This window comes from Drosophila arizonae, chromosome X (assembly GCF_054131065.1).
Source record: "Drosophila arizonae isolate 15081-1271.41 chromosome X, UAZ_ARI_1.0, whole genome shotgun sequence".
Taxonomy (NCBI): domain Eukaryota; kingdom Metazoa; phylum Arthropoda; class Insecta; order Diptera; family Drosophilidae; genus Drosophila; species Drosophila arizonae.
In genome coordinates this window covers 15,206,775-15,224,134 of record NC_142927.1, presented here as the reverse complement: position 1 = coordinate 15,224,134, position 17,360 = coordinate 15,206,775, and the positions used below count along the sequence as shown (strand labels likewise).

Sequence of the window (17,360 nt, the reverse complement as noted above, 5' to 3'; positions counted from 1 at the left end):
TACAACGCAAATTTGAAGTCTCCAGGTCTAAAAGTGTTCAAATTAGGCTGAAAAAACAATGTAGATTTTTCAATTATTCCCGATAAAAAAGTTATTGGACGAGTTATCGAAAAAATAAGATAAACTTGTACTGCCTATGGTATACACGAGTATGCATGCCAAATTTCAGCTCTCTAGCTCTTATATCTTCTGAGATCCTCAGATTGCTCATACGGACGGACGGACGGACAGACGGACAGGGCTATATCGACTCAGCTCGTCATCCTGATCAAGAATATATATACTTTATGGGGTCTGCGATGATTCCTTCTGCCTGTTACATACTTTTCACAAAACCATTATACCCTGACTTCCCATTTTCAATGGGTTCAGGGTATAAAAATCGAACTAGTTCTTTTAAAATCCGATAACGAAAGTTCGCTTGAGCACCTCTGAAATATGTTCGTGCCTTGCTCAGCATCAAACAATCTAGTAGTCTGCGTGGTTGATGTCACACTTGTATGTCAACTCAAATATGCTGATATAGCTTCAAATATATTGTAAAAGTTAACCGTCTTACAATAAAATGGGAAAACGAAAAAACGAAAAAAAAGCTCAATCGGTAATTTTTTATATTTTTTACATTTTTACATTTTCGAATATTAACTAAATGTAAATTAATTAATTAATTTAAATGTGAATTAATTTAGATACTCGACGGAAGGGTTTCTCCCGCTCAGAATATGCAACGTAAGTGTTAAATTTAGATATTTAATTAATATGTATACATTTATATAATATATGGATACATTTTACATATTTTGTCTTCCAACAGCGGTTTCTGCTGCCAGTGCTACTAGCGCTGCTGCGGCTCCATCTATTGCAGGAGCAGTACCACCAGAACCACCAGAACGTACTCTACCGCGTCGGCGGGTAAGTTTTCCTTTTTGTGTCAATGCGCCAGCTACCATTGATTCTTATTGCAGGGAAGTCCACGTAACAGTGAGTTGAACTCGGTGGTTATGGGAGAAGACAGTTTCGGTCTCAAGCCAGAAAGGATCTTAGCCGCATTTCCTTACGAAAATGAGCTTATGTTTGCCGTAAAATTTAAGAATCGTAGGCTGCCAGAGTTGATAACTGCCCAGCAGTTGAAGGTGCTTGACATAAGAATGCTAATTCAATATTACGCAAACAATCTACGTTATCCACATAATGAGAATCCTACGATGTAATATTGTTTAAATTGGCCGAAAATAAAAATATTAATAAAATACCAAACTCATTTAATAAAATATAAAAATATTTCGAAACAATTAAAAAAGTTAACATCAGTTGCATCGATCGGGAGATCGGGATTCGAACCGCGGACTTCTCGATCGAGCGTCATGCAGCTAACACACTACGCCACCTCACTTCTGCTAGTGGCGCTGGCAAAACTCAAATAGATTCACTGCTGCTGCGCCATCTACCAAAACTAAACGAAACTAACAGCTGATGTGATTCAACGAATGTTTCTAGAAGAAGTTTGAATGTATGTGTGCACACGCATACGATGCTGTTGAAGCTGCTGCACGTGCGTTTGTTAATTGGCCAAATATTTGATTATTTTTTATTAATTTTTGACTGAACGGAATTTAATGAAACTTTCAGCATATGATCTACATATTATATTGAATATTTGAGAAATTAAAAAAAAGAAAAATCATTCACAATTACCTATAGTGGCATCTGATTTGAACTGAATGAATGTTTTTACTCGATAAAAAACATAACGGGATGATTTATCGAATTTTAAAAGCAAACTCGACGTCCGCGCTGTATATACGGTCATTAAAAAAAAATGAAGTCTCTAGCTCTTATATCTTCGGAAATCGACGCGTTCAAACATACGGACAGACGGACAGACGGACGGACGGACGGACGGACAGACGGACAGGGCCAAATCGACTCAGCTCGTCGCCCTGATCAAGAATATATATACTTTGTGGGGTCTGCCACGCCTCCCTCTGCCTGTTACATACATTTCAACAAAACCATTATACCCTGATTTCCCATTGAAAATGGGAAAAAACACAAAAAAGCGCACACTGCAGCCCATGCGTGTTTATGCGTGGGTGCTTGTGTGTGTATGTGTTTGTGTATGTGTGTGTGTTTCTTGTGTAAGCTGAAAGACGCGAAAAATTATTGAAATAGCTAGCACTCCAAGGGTTCAGGGGATCTCGTAGTCGAGCAGTCTCGACTAGAGCTTTCTTACTTGTTTTTTTTTTTTGTATACAGTCGAGTCTCGATAATCTGTTCTATGCTAGATCGAAAATCTCATCAAATCGAAGAAATTCTATTCCCTTGAAAAAATTTGGATCTCGATAATTTTAACTTCAGTGTAAATCGAAAAAAAAAAAAAAACTTATCCTATTGTCATTTCGAATTTTCGGGACTCGCCTGTACATAAAATGTTTATCAGAGAATATACATATACCATATTAAATGCCAGAGCAACATTTTTCATTCAAGTCTCTGGCTCACGTATGTCTATGAAATGGCATATTTCCGATTTGGTGAGTTCAGTACGGTTTTCTTGCTCTCAAACACACACAGCGAAATGAATAAAGAGACATGCCATAGCAGTTGAGTCTGATCCAGTATAAATACGTGCACTCCACATAGATCCGATCGAGTCTTCTGCAGCCTCTCATACAAGTCCCAACGAACTCATGGAATGGAAAATCATATTGATAAAATTCCATAATTCATAGAAAACATTTAAATATATACCCCACATAAATATGTAAATAATTATACATAATTTGGTTAATCCCATTGAGTTCTTTTTAATTGTTTCATTCAATCAACAGAAAAAGGAACAACAAAAAGCATTTATGCCATTTGATATATACGATTGGAGCTGCTGTGGCCAATGGGAGGCGAGTGCACGGAGTGCTTATCTAAACGCCACGCCCACACGCCGAATGGGCGAAGCAAGCAAAAATCGAATTGAGAACCCGCACACACACATACACACACACAGAGAAGTCGAGTGAAATGGTTGACGCCCACATGGAGGCGAGCAAAGATATGGAAAGCCAAATGGCTAAGCGATCGCTGGTGAAGGGGGAGGGAAAGGGAAAGGGGGAGGGAGAGGGAAAAGAGGAGGGGAGCAACAGCTCAAGTGCCTGACAATTCGCCAACTGCACGTCGTTAAATCAAAAACGCAATTAGCTTTTGGCCTACAATCAAAAAGAAAATAGCAGGAATCGAGCTACGGTTATGGCAGTATATATACATATATATAAATATATATATATATATTAATTTTTTTTTCATATATATTTATATATATGTATATACATCCAATAACAGCTATGGGCACTTATCGATTATTTTATTAATTGTAATCTCATTTATTTGCTTAACGGTCTTTACTTGGCCTGTTTAATTTCTACATTTCTGTTCACTGATTTACGTTTATTTTGTGATAAATTTATTTATTCGATCGACCAAATCTATACACATATATATTTATATTAATATAAATATATATATACAACACTTTATATGGCGTTAATCAACTTTTTTCTTTACAAACTGCCCACAATCGATTCAATGTCGTTCTCGTTCTCGTTCTCATTCTCGTCGTCGTCGTCGTTGTTGTTGTCGTTGTCTTTGTCGTTGCTGTTGTTGCTGTTGTTGTTGTTGTCGTTGTCTGGCACTGTCTGCCAGCTTTATCAATGCCAAAATTGAACAACCAAGCAAATACAACAAGAACAACAACAGGCATTATATATCGACTGAAATCGGTGCTGATTAAGCGTTGTAAGTGGCGTTCGACGACTCGACTCACATGGAATTCCACGTACTCCTTGTTCTTGGGACGTGTTGACAAGTGCTTCGCTTTGCCCAGTTTATCTGAAGTTGAAGTGATATTGTTACAGTTATTCTTCTTCATGTTGTTGTTGTTGTTGCTGTTGTTGTTTTTGTTGTTTTTTGCGCTTGTTCTCATTGTGGCCATAGTATCCCTGCGCTGAGCTTACCTTGTGCCCATTACCCAATTACAAGGTTTCGCCAAGTATTTGCCAACTTGAATTGAGGACATGGAATTCATCAAAAACGTTGCTAGGGAGGCATACAAACTGGGAGTCTATTGAGAGGCCTTTTGGGGATACTTAAGGCAACTGAAAATATTTAACAATATTTTAAAAATTTTTCTTGAAATATTTTTATTTAAGTAATTAGTTTTAACTATTGTTGTAAACATATTTATTTATTTATTTATTAATTTACATATTTTTGGTTTTTAATAATTATTATTTATTTTAAATTAATTAGGACATTTTTATATATTCATTATTGTTATTATTATTATTATAATTATTATTATTATTATTATTATAGGTCATTCTGAATTTAACCTTATATGTTTATATTTTAAAATGTTTATTTATTATTAAATAAATATTCAACATGTTATTACATCTGTTTTTATTAAAAAAGAAAAATATTCTTTACATCATTTTTAAATTAATTTATATCCACTCAATAAATACTATTTCGATACTTTTTTATATTTATTTGTGATTTATATTTATTTTTAGGTAATTAATATTGCCTAAATGACAGCCAAAGGCAGAGAATGTTATTTGGATAAATAGAACAATTACAATCTGAGCAAATAACGTAATCTTAAAATTGTAAGAAAAGTCAAAATAAATTTAAAAAATTTAGATTTTATTAAATATGGGATATACAATTATCAAATTATTATGTAAATTTAAAAAATATTTTTAAATTTGTATATAAACTAAAATAAAGGTTGAGTCGCATACCATCAGTTTATCATGCTATTGGTAGATAATCAGTATAAAATAGATATGGAGCAGCAAGCAGAAGAGCACGACATGAGTTACAGAATTTTAGCCTGATCCATATGCTCTTAGATTTTCTATATCCATATAATCTTGTTCAATCCCGTTAATATATATAAATAATTTCCCTGCGGCTTGTTCAGCTGCATATATGATAATACTGACTATATTATAATAATATAATATATAATGCTTGCCAAGTTCGTTCTAGAAATCTTCACATATCTCTTAGCTGGCTGGTGCACTCAGTATCTTGACTGTGTTTCCACATCTCCGCATCCATCAAGCGTTCGGGCCAGGGGCTCGATAAGCTCGCACGTTTGTACTTGACATGTCCATGCCAGGCCACCATATATATGTACATATGTATGTGTGTACATATGTATGTACGTAGTTTGTGTGTGACGCGATCGCTGGCCAGCTTGTCCAGCCGTGCAAGACATATTGCTGATATGGCCGACCACACACACACACACACACACACACACACACACACACACACATACGCACACTCGCACAAGTTTGACGCCGTGTGACAACCAGTTTGCACCTTCTGAGCGCAGGGCTTATCTGAAAAGCAAAGCGAGCAACAATAATGCAACAACAACAAGAATAATAATATTAATAATAACAAAAGGTTTATTATTGTGTTAACTCGCACAGCCACTGGCAGGCAATATCAGTCTTGGAGCAGCTATTACGTCTAATCTAGATCTTCGCAATGTGAAACTGATATGCGAGCTCCGTTTAATCAACATCCTGTGCGATAGCCCCAAGCCAAAAAAAAAAAAAAAAACAAAAAAAAAAAACAAATAAAAACTAAAATCTAAAAACAAAACTTTATGCAAATAAATTCAATGGCCCGGGAACGGGAGCGGAGGAAATTGTGAAAATCGCGATTTCGAGCAATCGAAATTTATAGACCAATTACGAGAGTTGGTATTTTTATGTGGCCACTCGGAGCTGAGAATAGAAACAATTCCAAGATAAATACTTATATATAGTAGTAGTACTAAGCATGTGTGAGGGGGCAACACATTCAATTTCTGCTTATCTTCCTGAAAGATATTAATAATGCCTTAATTAAATATTTATCATATCGAAACATAGTTTTAATTTCAATTAGTTCTTTCATTAAATATAGTGAGCCATGTGATAAATGTAAATGTGTGAAGTTTTGGTATATATAAATAAATTGTAAATTTAAATAAATTATAAATATCAACATTTAAATTTCCTGCTGCTTGTTGATAAATCTAAAAAAAAAAAAAAAAAAAAACATCAACAACAAAATTGAAGTAAAGAAATCATAAAAATATATATTAATATTTATGGCACTTCAATAATCGTTCAGTTTATGGGCTGTGTAAAAATACTTTTGTTGTTGTTGTTGTTGCTTAGCATAATATATGACCAAGCACTCGCTGTTTATTATACGCATTCACAACAGTGAAATGGGTGTATAGGTTTTGTGCAATGCCCGTCGCTGTCTGTCCGTATGAGCTTTGTATCGAATTGCAAAGTGTGAAGATTTTCCTGATCAGCCCATAATCAAATGTATATAATTTAGAGGCGTGTCAAACTAGAACTGACAGCACTTGAGCCGTGCATGAGTATTCGGCAATTGGTTACGCCCGACTGCAACTTTTTACTTGCTAATGCTATCCGTATATACATATATATATCTATATACATACTTATAATGCCTAGGTATGTATGCAATGCCGTGGCTCGGATTCGAGTGCTTTGTCGCGCTCATTGATGAGTAATTTAAATTGCCGTAGCACTTGTTTATTTTATGAGATACTCAAAAACATCTACTTGAGTTCGAGTTCTTTATGTGCCCTCCCATGTAGTGAGCGAGTGGGAGTGGGTGTGGGAGTGAGAGAGAGGGGAGAAAGAGTTATTCCCAATGTGACTTTCGATTCGCGATCCACTTGCATTTTGTATTGCTCACCGTCAGTTGACAATTGAGTGGCATATTCCACAACTACAACTACAACAACAACTGCCACTAGGCGACTGCTTATTGCCCGCCACCCACTAAATCGGCTATTGATGGCCCTGCCATAAAGTCAATATGTTGTAACCGGGCAATTATGGGGCCATGCCATGCCATGCCATGCCATACCAGCCCAGGCCATGCCATGTCATACATTCGTATTGAATGCATTGCCTATGGCCGGGCCCAGCTTATCGCTGGGTATCATTACCAAAGTCCAGGCTATGAGTGCCAGTAGTACTATATTCGTATAATCATTAATGGATTACGAGTCCAATTGCCGGCCACACAGCTGAACGGTAGCTAAAAGCCATAATCAAGTCGTATTTATGAGCTGCTTAATGCTTTTTTTTTTTTGTATTTCTTTTTTTTTTATACCCTGAACCCATTTTCAATGGGAAATCAGGGTATAATGGTTTTGTTGAAATGTATGTAACAGGCAGAGGGAGGCGTGGCCAACCCCACAAAGTATATATATTCTTGATCAGGGCGACGAGCTGAGTCGATTTGGCCCTGTCCGTCTGTCTGTCTGTCCGTCTGTCCGTCCGTCCGTCTGTCCGTATGTTTGAACGCGTCGATTTCCGAAGATATAAGAGCTAGAGACTTCAATTTTTTTTTTTTTTAAATGACCGTATATACAGCGCGGACGTCGAGTTTGCTTTTAAAATTCGATAAATCATCCCGTTATGTTTTTATCGAGTAAAAACATTCATTCAGTTCAAATCAGATGCCACTATAGGTAATTGTGAATGATTTTTCTTTTTTTTTAATTTCTCAAATATTCAATATAATATGTAGATCATATGCTGAAAGTTTCATTAAATTCCGTTCAGTCAAAAATTAATAAAAAATAATCAAATATTTGGCCAATTAACAAACGCACGTGCAGCAGCTTCAACAGCATCGTATGCGTGTGCACACATACATTCAAACTTCTTCTAGAAACATTCGTTGAATCACATCAGCTGTTAGTTTCGTTTAGTTTTGGTAAATGGCGCAGCAGCAGTGAATCTATTTGAGTTTTGCCAGCGCCACTAGCAGAAGTGAGGTGGCGTAGTATGTTAGCTGCATAACGCTCGATCGAGAAGCCGCGGTTCGAATCCCGATCTCCCGATCGATGCAACTGATGTTAACTTTTTTAATTGTTTCGAAATATTTTTATATTTTATTAAATGAGTTTGGTATTTTATTAATATTTTTATTTTCGGCCAATTTAAACAATATTACATCGTAGGATTCTCATTATGTGGATAACGTAGATTGTTTGCGTAATATTGAATTAGCATTCTTATGTCAAGCACCTTCAACTGCTGGGCAGTTATCAACTCTGGCAGCCTACGATTCTTAAATTTTACGGCAAACATAAGCTCATTTTCGTAGGGAAATGCGGCTAAGATCATTTCTGGCTTGAGACCGACACTGTCTTCTCCCATAACCACCGAGTTCAACTGACTGTTGCGTGCACGTCCCTGCAATAAGAATCAATGGTAGCTGGCGCATTGACACAAAAAAGGAAAACTTACCCGCCGACGCGGTAGAGTACGTTCTGGTGGTTCGGAAACTGCTCCTGGAATAGATGGAGCCGCAGCAGCGCTAGTAGCACTGGCAGCAGAAACCTCTGTTGGAAGACAAAATATGTAAAATGTATCCATATATTATATAAATGTATACATATTAATTAAATATCTAAATTTAACACTTACGTTGCATATTCTTGTCGGGAGAAACCCTTCCGCCGGGTATCTAAATTAATTCACATTTAAATTAATTAATTAATTTACATTTAGTTAATATTCGAAAATGTAAAAATGTAAAAAATATAAAAAATTACCAATTGAGCTTTTAAATTTCGTTTTCCCATTTTATTGTAAGACGGTTAACTTTTACAATATATTTGAAGCTATATCAGCATATTTGAGTTGACATACAAGTGTGACATCAACCACGCAGACTACTAGATTGTTTGATGCTGAGCAAGGCACGAACATATTTCAGAGCTGCGCAAGCGAACTTTCGTTATCGGATTTTAAAAGAACTAGTTCGATTTTTATACCCTGAACCCATTGAAAATGGGAAGTCAGGGTATAATGGTTTTGTGAAAAGTATGTAACAGGCAGAAGGAATCATCGCAGACCCCATAAAGTATATATATTCTTGATCAGGATGACGAGCTGAGTCGATATAGCCTTGTCCGTCTGTCCGTCCGTCCGTCCGTCCGTCCGTATGAGCAAAAGGATCTCAGAAGATATAAGAGCAAGAGAGCTGAAATTTGGCATGCATACTCGTGTATACCATAGGCAGTACAAGTTTATCTTATTTTTTCGATAACTCGTCCAATAACTTTTTATCGAGAATAATCGAAAAATCGACATTGTTTTTGAGCCTAATTTGAACACTTTTAGACCTGGAGACTTCAAATTTGCGTTGTATATAAAGTTTATGGATACAAAGATTTTGCAATCTACAGAGTTTATATACCACGCCCCCTTCGCCAACAATTTGCAAAAAACGCATTTCAAGTACTAGAGACTTGTGCTTTGGAATGAGCACACATTTTAATCATATGATTACGCTCTGAAAGTTTCAATAAGATTGTATGTCTATAAAAGAAATTATTCAAGAAATAAATTCTCATAATATTCCTCACATTGCAGCGTAGCCCAAGCGCAGCCCAAGCGCAGCCGCTGCTAACTGCGCAGTCAGCAGATCGCGTGCTTATAAGTGCATGTGTATGCATAAAAGAAGTCCAGAATGATTAGAATATCAGCTTGGAAGGTTCAGGGTATCTCCTAGTCGAGCAGTCTCGACTGGAGCCTTCTTACTTGTTTTTTTTTTTTTTTTTTAACCAGCTGCCGCCGCCATCTGATAACTATCGATGGCTTGTCGACACTGCAATACCCTAACACACTCTTTACCACCATCGATATATGTATGTACACTTTGGCCAGCTCTTAGCTTGAACAAAGAGTTCATGTCGCAAATGAGTGTAATGTCATCTATGTTAATTACACATATCAAATATTATATTGTCATTAAGCTCGCATTTAGAGAGCTATCAAGGTTTCCATGGATTGGTTAATAGCTCAATCAAAATGAATAAACAACCAGGAGTGATGCTATACCTTACATTAACTATATTACTCGAGCTATTTACGAGAGACTAGCAATATTAATATTCTTACTATTCATTTGATCGCAAAGACTCAGTTTTATAGCTGGTCGATCGCGTCAGCCCAATAGCTCTAAATAGGAATACAGCCAACACTTGCAACAGTTGAAGCGATTCCAACCTCTGGACTCTAGACTCTAAGCCCTGGCTTTAGACATGTTCTCTTCTTTGCACAGTCTGCGCGTTTCTCTCAGTTGTGAGCATGGATCAATCATTATTTTGTATTCTTAATATAAATAAATAAACAAAAATATTTATTATTTATTTATTTTCAAGAAGTCAGGCCCATGATCAAAGTGAGCTATACATTCATAGACAATTTTTGCTGCATAATAAAAAAAGCAAAAAAAAAAAAAAAAAAAAAAAATAATAAATAATAATAATAATAATAATAATAATAATAATAATAACAATAATAATAATAAAGGGGAAAAAAATAATACATTAATCTCGAATTCTTATTTTCTATGATTAAAAAAAAAATCGAAAATATTTGCTGCTTAATAAAAAAGGCAAAACAATAAATAAATAAATCAAAATACAAAAGAATTCAAGAAAAGCAAAAAAAAAAAAAAAAATTAAATAAATAAATAAAAATATGATACTTGTGTTCTTTTTTTCTATGATTAAAAAAAATAGACAATATTTACTGCATAATGAAAAAGTAAAAAATAAATAAATAATTAAAAAAAAAAAAAAAATAAACAAAACATGATACTTGATTTCTTAATTTCTACGATTTAAAAAAAAATTATTTTTATCTTTTTTCTTATATTGCCTGAAGTAAGGTGAGACTGTACTTGCATTATTATTATTATTATTATTTTTTTTTTTGCAGACTGAAGAGCTGCATTTTAACATATATAAATACATATATGTATGTATATATGCTGAGCATTTTCTCAGTTTACACATTTAATTTTGTTTGCAGAAATGTTCAATTATGTTTAATGTTAATTTCAGATTTTCATAAATTGAAAATAGATTTTCAGATCTGCTCCACCCTGGATTTTTCTTGTTCCCTAGGAAATGGCGATACTCAGCTACAATTGAGCAGATAATGATGGCATCAAAGGAGAAGCTGAATAAGATCACAAATCATGGAAAAATCCTGCTAGGGACTACGTTAAATGAACATTGTTGGGGACAATATCGAAATAGATGACCGTCGAATTCCGAATTTATATTCACTCAGATTTTGACTGCATGCAAATAAAGCATTCTATAAGCATAATATAGAAACTCGAATATATTTATATTTTGAAAATTTTCTTTTATTTTCTGTTTATATTACAAATACATTTGTTAAGTTTGATGACGTTTGTGTTAACATTAATGAACTCGTTACGCGCTATAAATTCAAAGAGTTTGCATTTTTCTTCTATTTATTTATTTATGCACTAAGAAAAAAAAAGGAAATTTGATTATATTTGGATTTTTAGAATTATATGTTACAGTTACGATCTCGCCTGGACCTCGTCTATGTTTATGTGTTGTTTATAAACAAATGGAATTACGCCTACGAATCGGACACTACTTCATTATTGTTGCAATACATATATTATATATACATATATATATACATATATGTATATATACACGATTATAACTATTAGCTGTCCCGTTAGTTGAATTTTATATATATATATATTTAATTTGTTTATATTTTATATGTTATATATATATTATTTATTTACAAAACAATGTTTTTTTTTTTTCTTTTTTGTGTTTAGCGCATATTTTCTATTTGAATAAAATTAATTATTACATTTAACTAATGCTAGGCGAAAAAAATTGCTTACTTTAACTAACGTTTCTTTGTTTTTTTTTCTTCTATTTTTATAACGACTCTTGTGTAAAAAAAAAAAAAAAAAAAATGGTGTAAAAAAAAAATGACTACGACTAAGTGGCCCACAGCTTTAGAGCTGAGGGAAAAAAATGTATCTCTTCTTCGTCTTGTTTATTACACGAATGATATCTGTTGTTGCTGTTGCGGTTGTTGTTGCTGTTGTTGTTGTTGTCACTGGCAACACTGCAGCAACAATCGTGGCTTGGCGTAGAGCACTGGCCAAGACTAGTCTGGGGGGTTCGCTGATGGCCGATGGGCAACGGCAACCACTCGCGGCTCTTTATTTATTATTGCACCAAATTTCCGTTTGTTTTTGTTGTTGTTGTTGTTTGTTTTTTTTTTTTTTGTCTCTTTGTTCGTTCGAATGCCCGATCGACGCAGCTCAGCTCGCGCTTATTGTCCAGTATTCGAGTCGGCAGAGTCAGTTGGGCGCTGCCATCCAGGTCGGCCACCTACTCGAACCCAGGCAGCTAGCAATATTAGGGCCACCAGGCGGCTCGCTGCGCGTGGGGATGGGCGTGCGCGTGGGCGTGCGCGTGGAGGCCGGCAGCGGCGGCAGCAGCCGCATGCTGATAGGCAGCGGCGCCGTTCAGTGCCACCAGGTGATGGGCGGCGGCATTCTGCATGGCCGTCGCCGTGCTGACACAGTCCTGAGCCAGCTTGGAGCCATCGCCCAGGCAGGGCTTGCCGTTGCGCACCAGCACGGGCACAGCGACGCGCCGGGGCGAGGGCAGCGCCGACGGATGATGCGGATGGATGGCGTTGCCGTGTATCATGCCCGTGTGCTCGTAGCCCTTCTCGTTCTGCGCCCGCTTGGTCTTGTAGCGATGGTTCTGGAACCAGATCTTCACCTGCGTCGGCGTCAGCCGTATCAAGCTGGCCAGGTGCTCGCGCTCCGGCGCGCTCAGGTAGCGCTGCTGCCGGAATCGTCGCTCCAGCTCGTACGTCTGCGCCTTTGTGAATAGAACGCGTCGCTTGCGCTTCTTGTTCGGCATGCCGTCGGCATTGACGCCGCCGCCACCGCTGCCGTCCGCGTCGTCCACATCGTCGATGTCCTCCTCGATGCCGTCCTCGTTCAGACTGTCGTCGTGGTTGCTGCCGCTGCCGGCGCCTCCATCGTGCTTCAGACTATTGTCATTGTTGTTGTTGTTACTATTATTGTTATTGTTGTTGTTGTTGTTGTGTAACGCATGCGCCGCTGATGTGCCACCGGCTGCAGCGCTGCCATGCAGCGTATGCAGCGCATCGCCCACAGAGAGCGCGTCGCTGTCCGCCGAGCGACTGTAGCTCTTGTAGTCGCCAGAGAGGGCGGGCGAGGTCTGGCAATTGGAGCCAATGTATGTGTAGGAGACCTCGGAGGTCACTGGTGAGGTGCTATCCGGACTGGCTGGCTGTTGAGTACCTGATGAGAGAGAGAGAGAGAGAGAGAGAGAGAGAGAGAGAGAGCGAGCAGGGGGAAGAGTGTGAATTAGTTAATATATCTATATCAATTGAAATGGAATAGTGTTGTTGATAATACTATATTATACCATATTCCATAAGCATACTGATTGATGATCGTCATGATCATCCTAAAAGTCGTTGATGACGTATGATATATGGATATGACAGCTAAATATGCTATCGATATGTCTGGTTGATGATAATAATAATGATCAGGAGCATCAGAAAATTGATCAAAAAATGATTTTTCATCAGCTAACTTAAATCAGTCAGAAGGCTGCCCGTATAGTATATAGTTTATATAGAAAATCAATATCGAAATATAAGTAGGTACAGCAGAGTCTCGATAATTCGAAATGGCAAGGGAATCAGTTTTTTGCGACTTACACAAAAATTCAAATTATCGAGAATTATTGAGAACGAATTTTATTCAAAAGGATAGAGGTTTTTTTTCGATTTATCGTGATTTGCGATTTAGAGGAGTTCAAAAAATCGAGACAGGACTGTATTAACTTTCGACGACTTGTCAAAATTGGAAACTAACTTTAATTCTCTTTAATAAAAAAAAGGATTGGAAAACATAGATCAACTATTATTTATTTACTACAAAATAACGAATCTGCTGAACTGAATTTTCATTGGCAAAAGATGTGAAAGATGAGCAATCCATACTAAGAAACGCATCTAAAGAGGACAAAAACTAATGTTAAAGTTTGCTTTATATATGCATAAGAATATGTATACTTATACTTATATATATATACACTATATATATAGAATATCTACCACATATGAAACAGCAAAATTGTTGAACAAGAAATTTGAAAGCGAACTAGGCAAGAACTAGGGCTGTGGCTCACAGTCTGTATTTATCTAGCGCCCGACTCTGCTCAGTCTAGTTGTAGAGTCAATTTGTCAACAATTTAGAAAAATTAATGCAAACACACACATACACACACACCAAACACACGCAGGCACACACCCAATGGACATGAGCAGGCAGAAATTGGCAGTGGGTAAAGAGCAGAACCGCCAACGAGTCGTACAATTGGATTAGGCTGCAGCTAGAGAGTTGGAGGGATGAGGGATGAGGGGTGGCAGTGCAGATGCAAGCGACCCTGACTCGAACCACGAACACCGCAGAGCGGAGAGCAGGGAGAGGGTACAACTAATAACGTCAATTAGAAGGAGCGGGCCATTGACTAGGCTCGATCGATCGGATGCTACCTGGTTGACTGGGCTGACGGCAGAGACAGAGGCAGAGGCAGCGGCAGAGACAGGGGCAGCGGCAGAGACAGAGGCAACCCTGCAGAGTTACACCTTTTAGGGCAATTGCTCGTCTGCCTTCTGACCTTCGCAGTGTTGCCTTTTGCGATGGCTGTTTGTGTGCGATCTTTTCATTCTTTTATTATTTTTGCTGTTGTCATTGTTTGTGCCGTGCTGCCAGCGAGTGCGAGCGAGAAAGGGAGCTTGCAAGAGGAAGAGGAAGAGAATACATAACCAAATGCTAATGAAAATACATTAAGGTCTGTAACTGGCAGACAATGGGATGCGACACAAAAGCCAAACCTCAAACAGCGCTGCCTCCTAATGGCCGCCCCTGCCCCTACCCCTGGCCCTGCCCCTGACTTCTGTGTGCTGCATCCTGCATCCGGCTCCCTCTCTTCCGCTATTGCCCAACGCCCACTTTTGATATCGCCAATACAATTGCCTTGATTTATTGGCCAGAGGCGTTTGGCTTCAGCCTTTGTGTGCGATCCTCGCATTAAAGACCATCTCAAGTCTGGCTTGCATTGCGCATTCCGTCACAATTGACTAAACAGAACTTGGAGGAGCAGGAGGAGGGCCGTCTAAACCGGCCCCAGACCCTCTCTCGGTTCCCGCTCCCGTCCAGCTCGAGACTCGTCCTCACCATGACAACTCAACAAATTAATAACTTAATATAATCAAAACGACTCGACTTACAGCTGTGAAATTTCCCAAAAAAAAAAAAAAAATTAGAGAGAGAAAAAAAAAACGGCAAACAGGCAACAATTATAATTTGTAGCTGGAGCACCATATCAACGAAAAGACAAAAGGAAAAAAATGAAATTGGTATAATAAAACAAGGAAAGGCCGTGCAAAAGCGAAAAAGGACGAAACGGAAGTGCGTGCCATAAATTTCCAGGCTTATACGAAAGGAATGACTGAACAATGTTGTGTCCGCGACAACAACGCGGCAGGGGACGGTGAGGGCAACGGCGACGGAGACGGCGACATATGAACAAAACGAAAAATAAACAAGTAAGAAGGCTCCAGTCGAGACTGCTCGACTAGGAGATACCCTGAACCCTCCAAACTGATATTCTAATCATTCTGGACTTCTATTATGCACACATACATACACATGCACGTATAAGCACGCGCTCTGCAAACTGCGCAGCTAGCAGCGGCTGCGCTTGGGCTGCACTGCAGTGTGAGAATTTATTTGTTGAATAATTTCTTTTGTAGACATACGATCCTAATAAAACTTTTAGAGCGTAATCATGTAGCTAAAATGTGTGTCCATGCGTGTGCGTTTTTTACAAATTTGGGGCGAAGGGGGCGTGGTATCCAAAATCTGTAAATTACAAAATCTTTGTATCTACTAACTTTATATACAACGCAAATTTGAAGTCTCCAGGTCTAAAAATGTTCAAATTAAGCTGAAAAAACAATGTCGATTTTTCGATTATTCTCGATAAAAAAGTTATCGGACGAGTTATCGAAAAAATAAAGCAAACTTGTACTGCCTATGGTATACACGAGTATGCATGCCAAATTTCAGCTCTCTAGCTCTTATATCTTCTGAGATCCTTTTGCTCATACGGACGGACGGACGGACGGACGGACGGACGGACGGACGGACGGACGGACGGACGGACGGACAGACGGACAGGGCTATATCGACTCAGCTCGTCGTGCTGATCAAGAATATATATACTTTATGGGGTCTGCGATGATTCCTTCTGCCTGTTACATACTTTTCACAAAACCATTATACCCTGATTTCCCATTTTCAATGGGTTCAGGGTATAAAAATAAAAAAATAAAAAAACGAAAAGCGAAAAATAAAAATAACAAAATTAATCCTCAAGTGTGAAGCGCATACAAACTATTAGTCAAGATTATGTTTGGGCCACAGTTCAGTCGGGGGTTTCGACTCGGCTCTGGGCCTGGGCCTGGGCCTGGCAACGGGGTGGTTCCGACCGCACGGCCACTTCGCATTTCAAGCACCTGAATCGACACATCATATCCCAGCTAACTGCACTCCATGCAAAGCCGAAGGCGTCTGCCCAATGGGGCGTGGCATGGCCACAGCCAAGGGTTAGCCCTCGACTAGCCCTCGACACACAGACTGCGCCCGTAGATATGCAAACACAGCTGCCTTTTGTGAGGCAATTATTGAACAATATTATTAGGCGTTCACTCTCAAATATCCCCTGCTCCTGCTCCTGCTCCTGCTGCTTCCCCTTACTCTGCTTCTGACACTGCCCTGTTAACTCCATGGATATAGTGTAACTCCAGTAGCCGAGCGCATGTCTAACTGCAGCTGGGAAAACCTTTTCATGCTTAGCTATTTCATGAGATATTTACGACTTGAGTCTATCCATATGTAGAACTTCTTGAAGATGTTTGAGAAATATTAAAACATTTAACGTGACATCAAATTATTTGAAAGTTTTAAGTCTAGATTTTAAATGTTTGTAGACTTCTAGACTGATCGATATATATCGGATATTGTAAAATAACTCTGTTATGGGGAGGCAAAATTGGCTAGCTTAGAGCGGACAAATGGAGAATGGGCTGATACTATATGTATTGTATATACTATATAAAGATCAGTCAGATCGTTGTATGTCTGATGAACAGGCAAAAATGCTTATCAATGTATGAAGTGCTTCGAGTTATACGAATTTTTATATAACATATACATATATGTTGCATAAAAATTTAAAATTAAAAAAAAAGTATATATGTATGTATAGTATGCTATATATTATTTATCATATGGGTATCTTTCTTATTTTGTATATATTA

At 37.9% G+C, this 17,360-nt stretch overlaps 2 protein-coding genes across 5 annotated transcripts in view; one reads left to right on the top strand and one right to left on the bottom strand.

Annotated features, from left to right (window-relative positions):
- LOC149267940 (uncharacterized) overlaps nt 1-17,360 on the top strand; it is a 293,596-nt gene that overhangs the window by 162,945 nt on the left and 113,291 nt on the right. The window contains exon 3 of one of the 3 annotated variants that reach the window (XR_016270854.1): nt 815-1,222. The exons of the other annotated variants lie outside the window; for them this stretch is intronic. The gene's annotated coding sequence lies outside the window, so the exon portion shown is untranslated. Of the gene's footprint in view, nt 1-814; nt 1,223-17,360 lie in introns of those variants that run through there. 3 annotated transcript variants of the gene reach the window in all.
- vnd (ventral nervous system defective) overlaps nt 11,262-17,360 on the bottom strand; it is a 29,308-nt gene continuing 23,209 nt past the window's right edge. For both annotated transcript variants that reach the window (XM_089473157.1, XM_018016704.2), the window contains exon 3: nt 11,262-13,260. In XM_089473157.1, the coding sequence (XP_089329283.1) occupies nt 12,338-13,260 (923 nt within the window). In that variant the 3' untranslated portion in view covers nt 11,262-12,337. The remainder of the gene's footprint in view (nt 13,261-17,360) is intronic.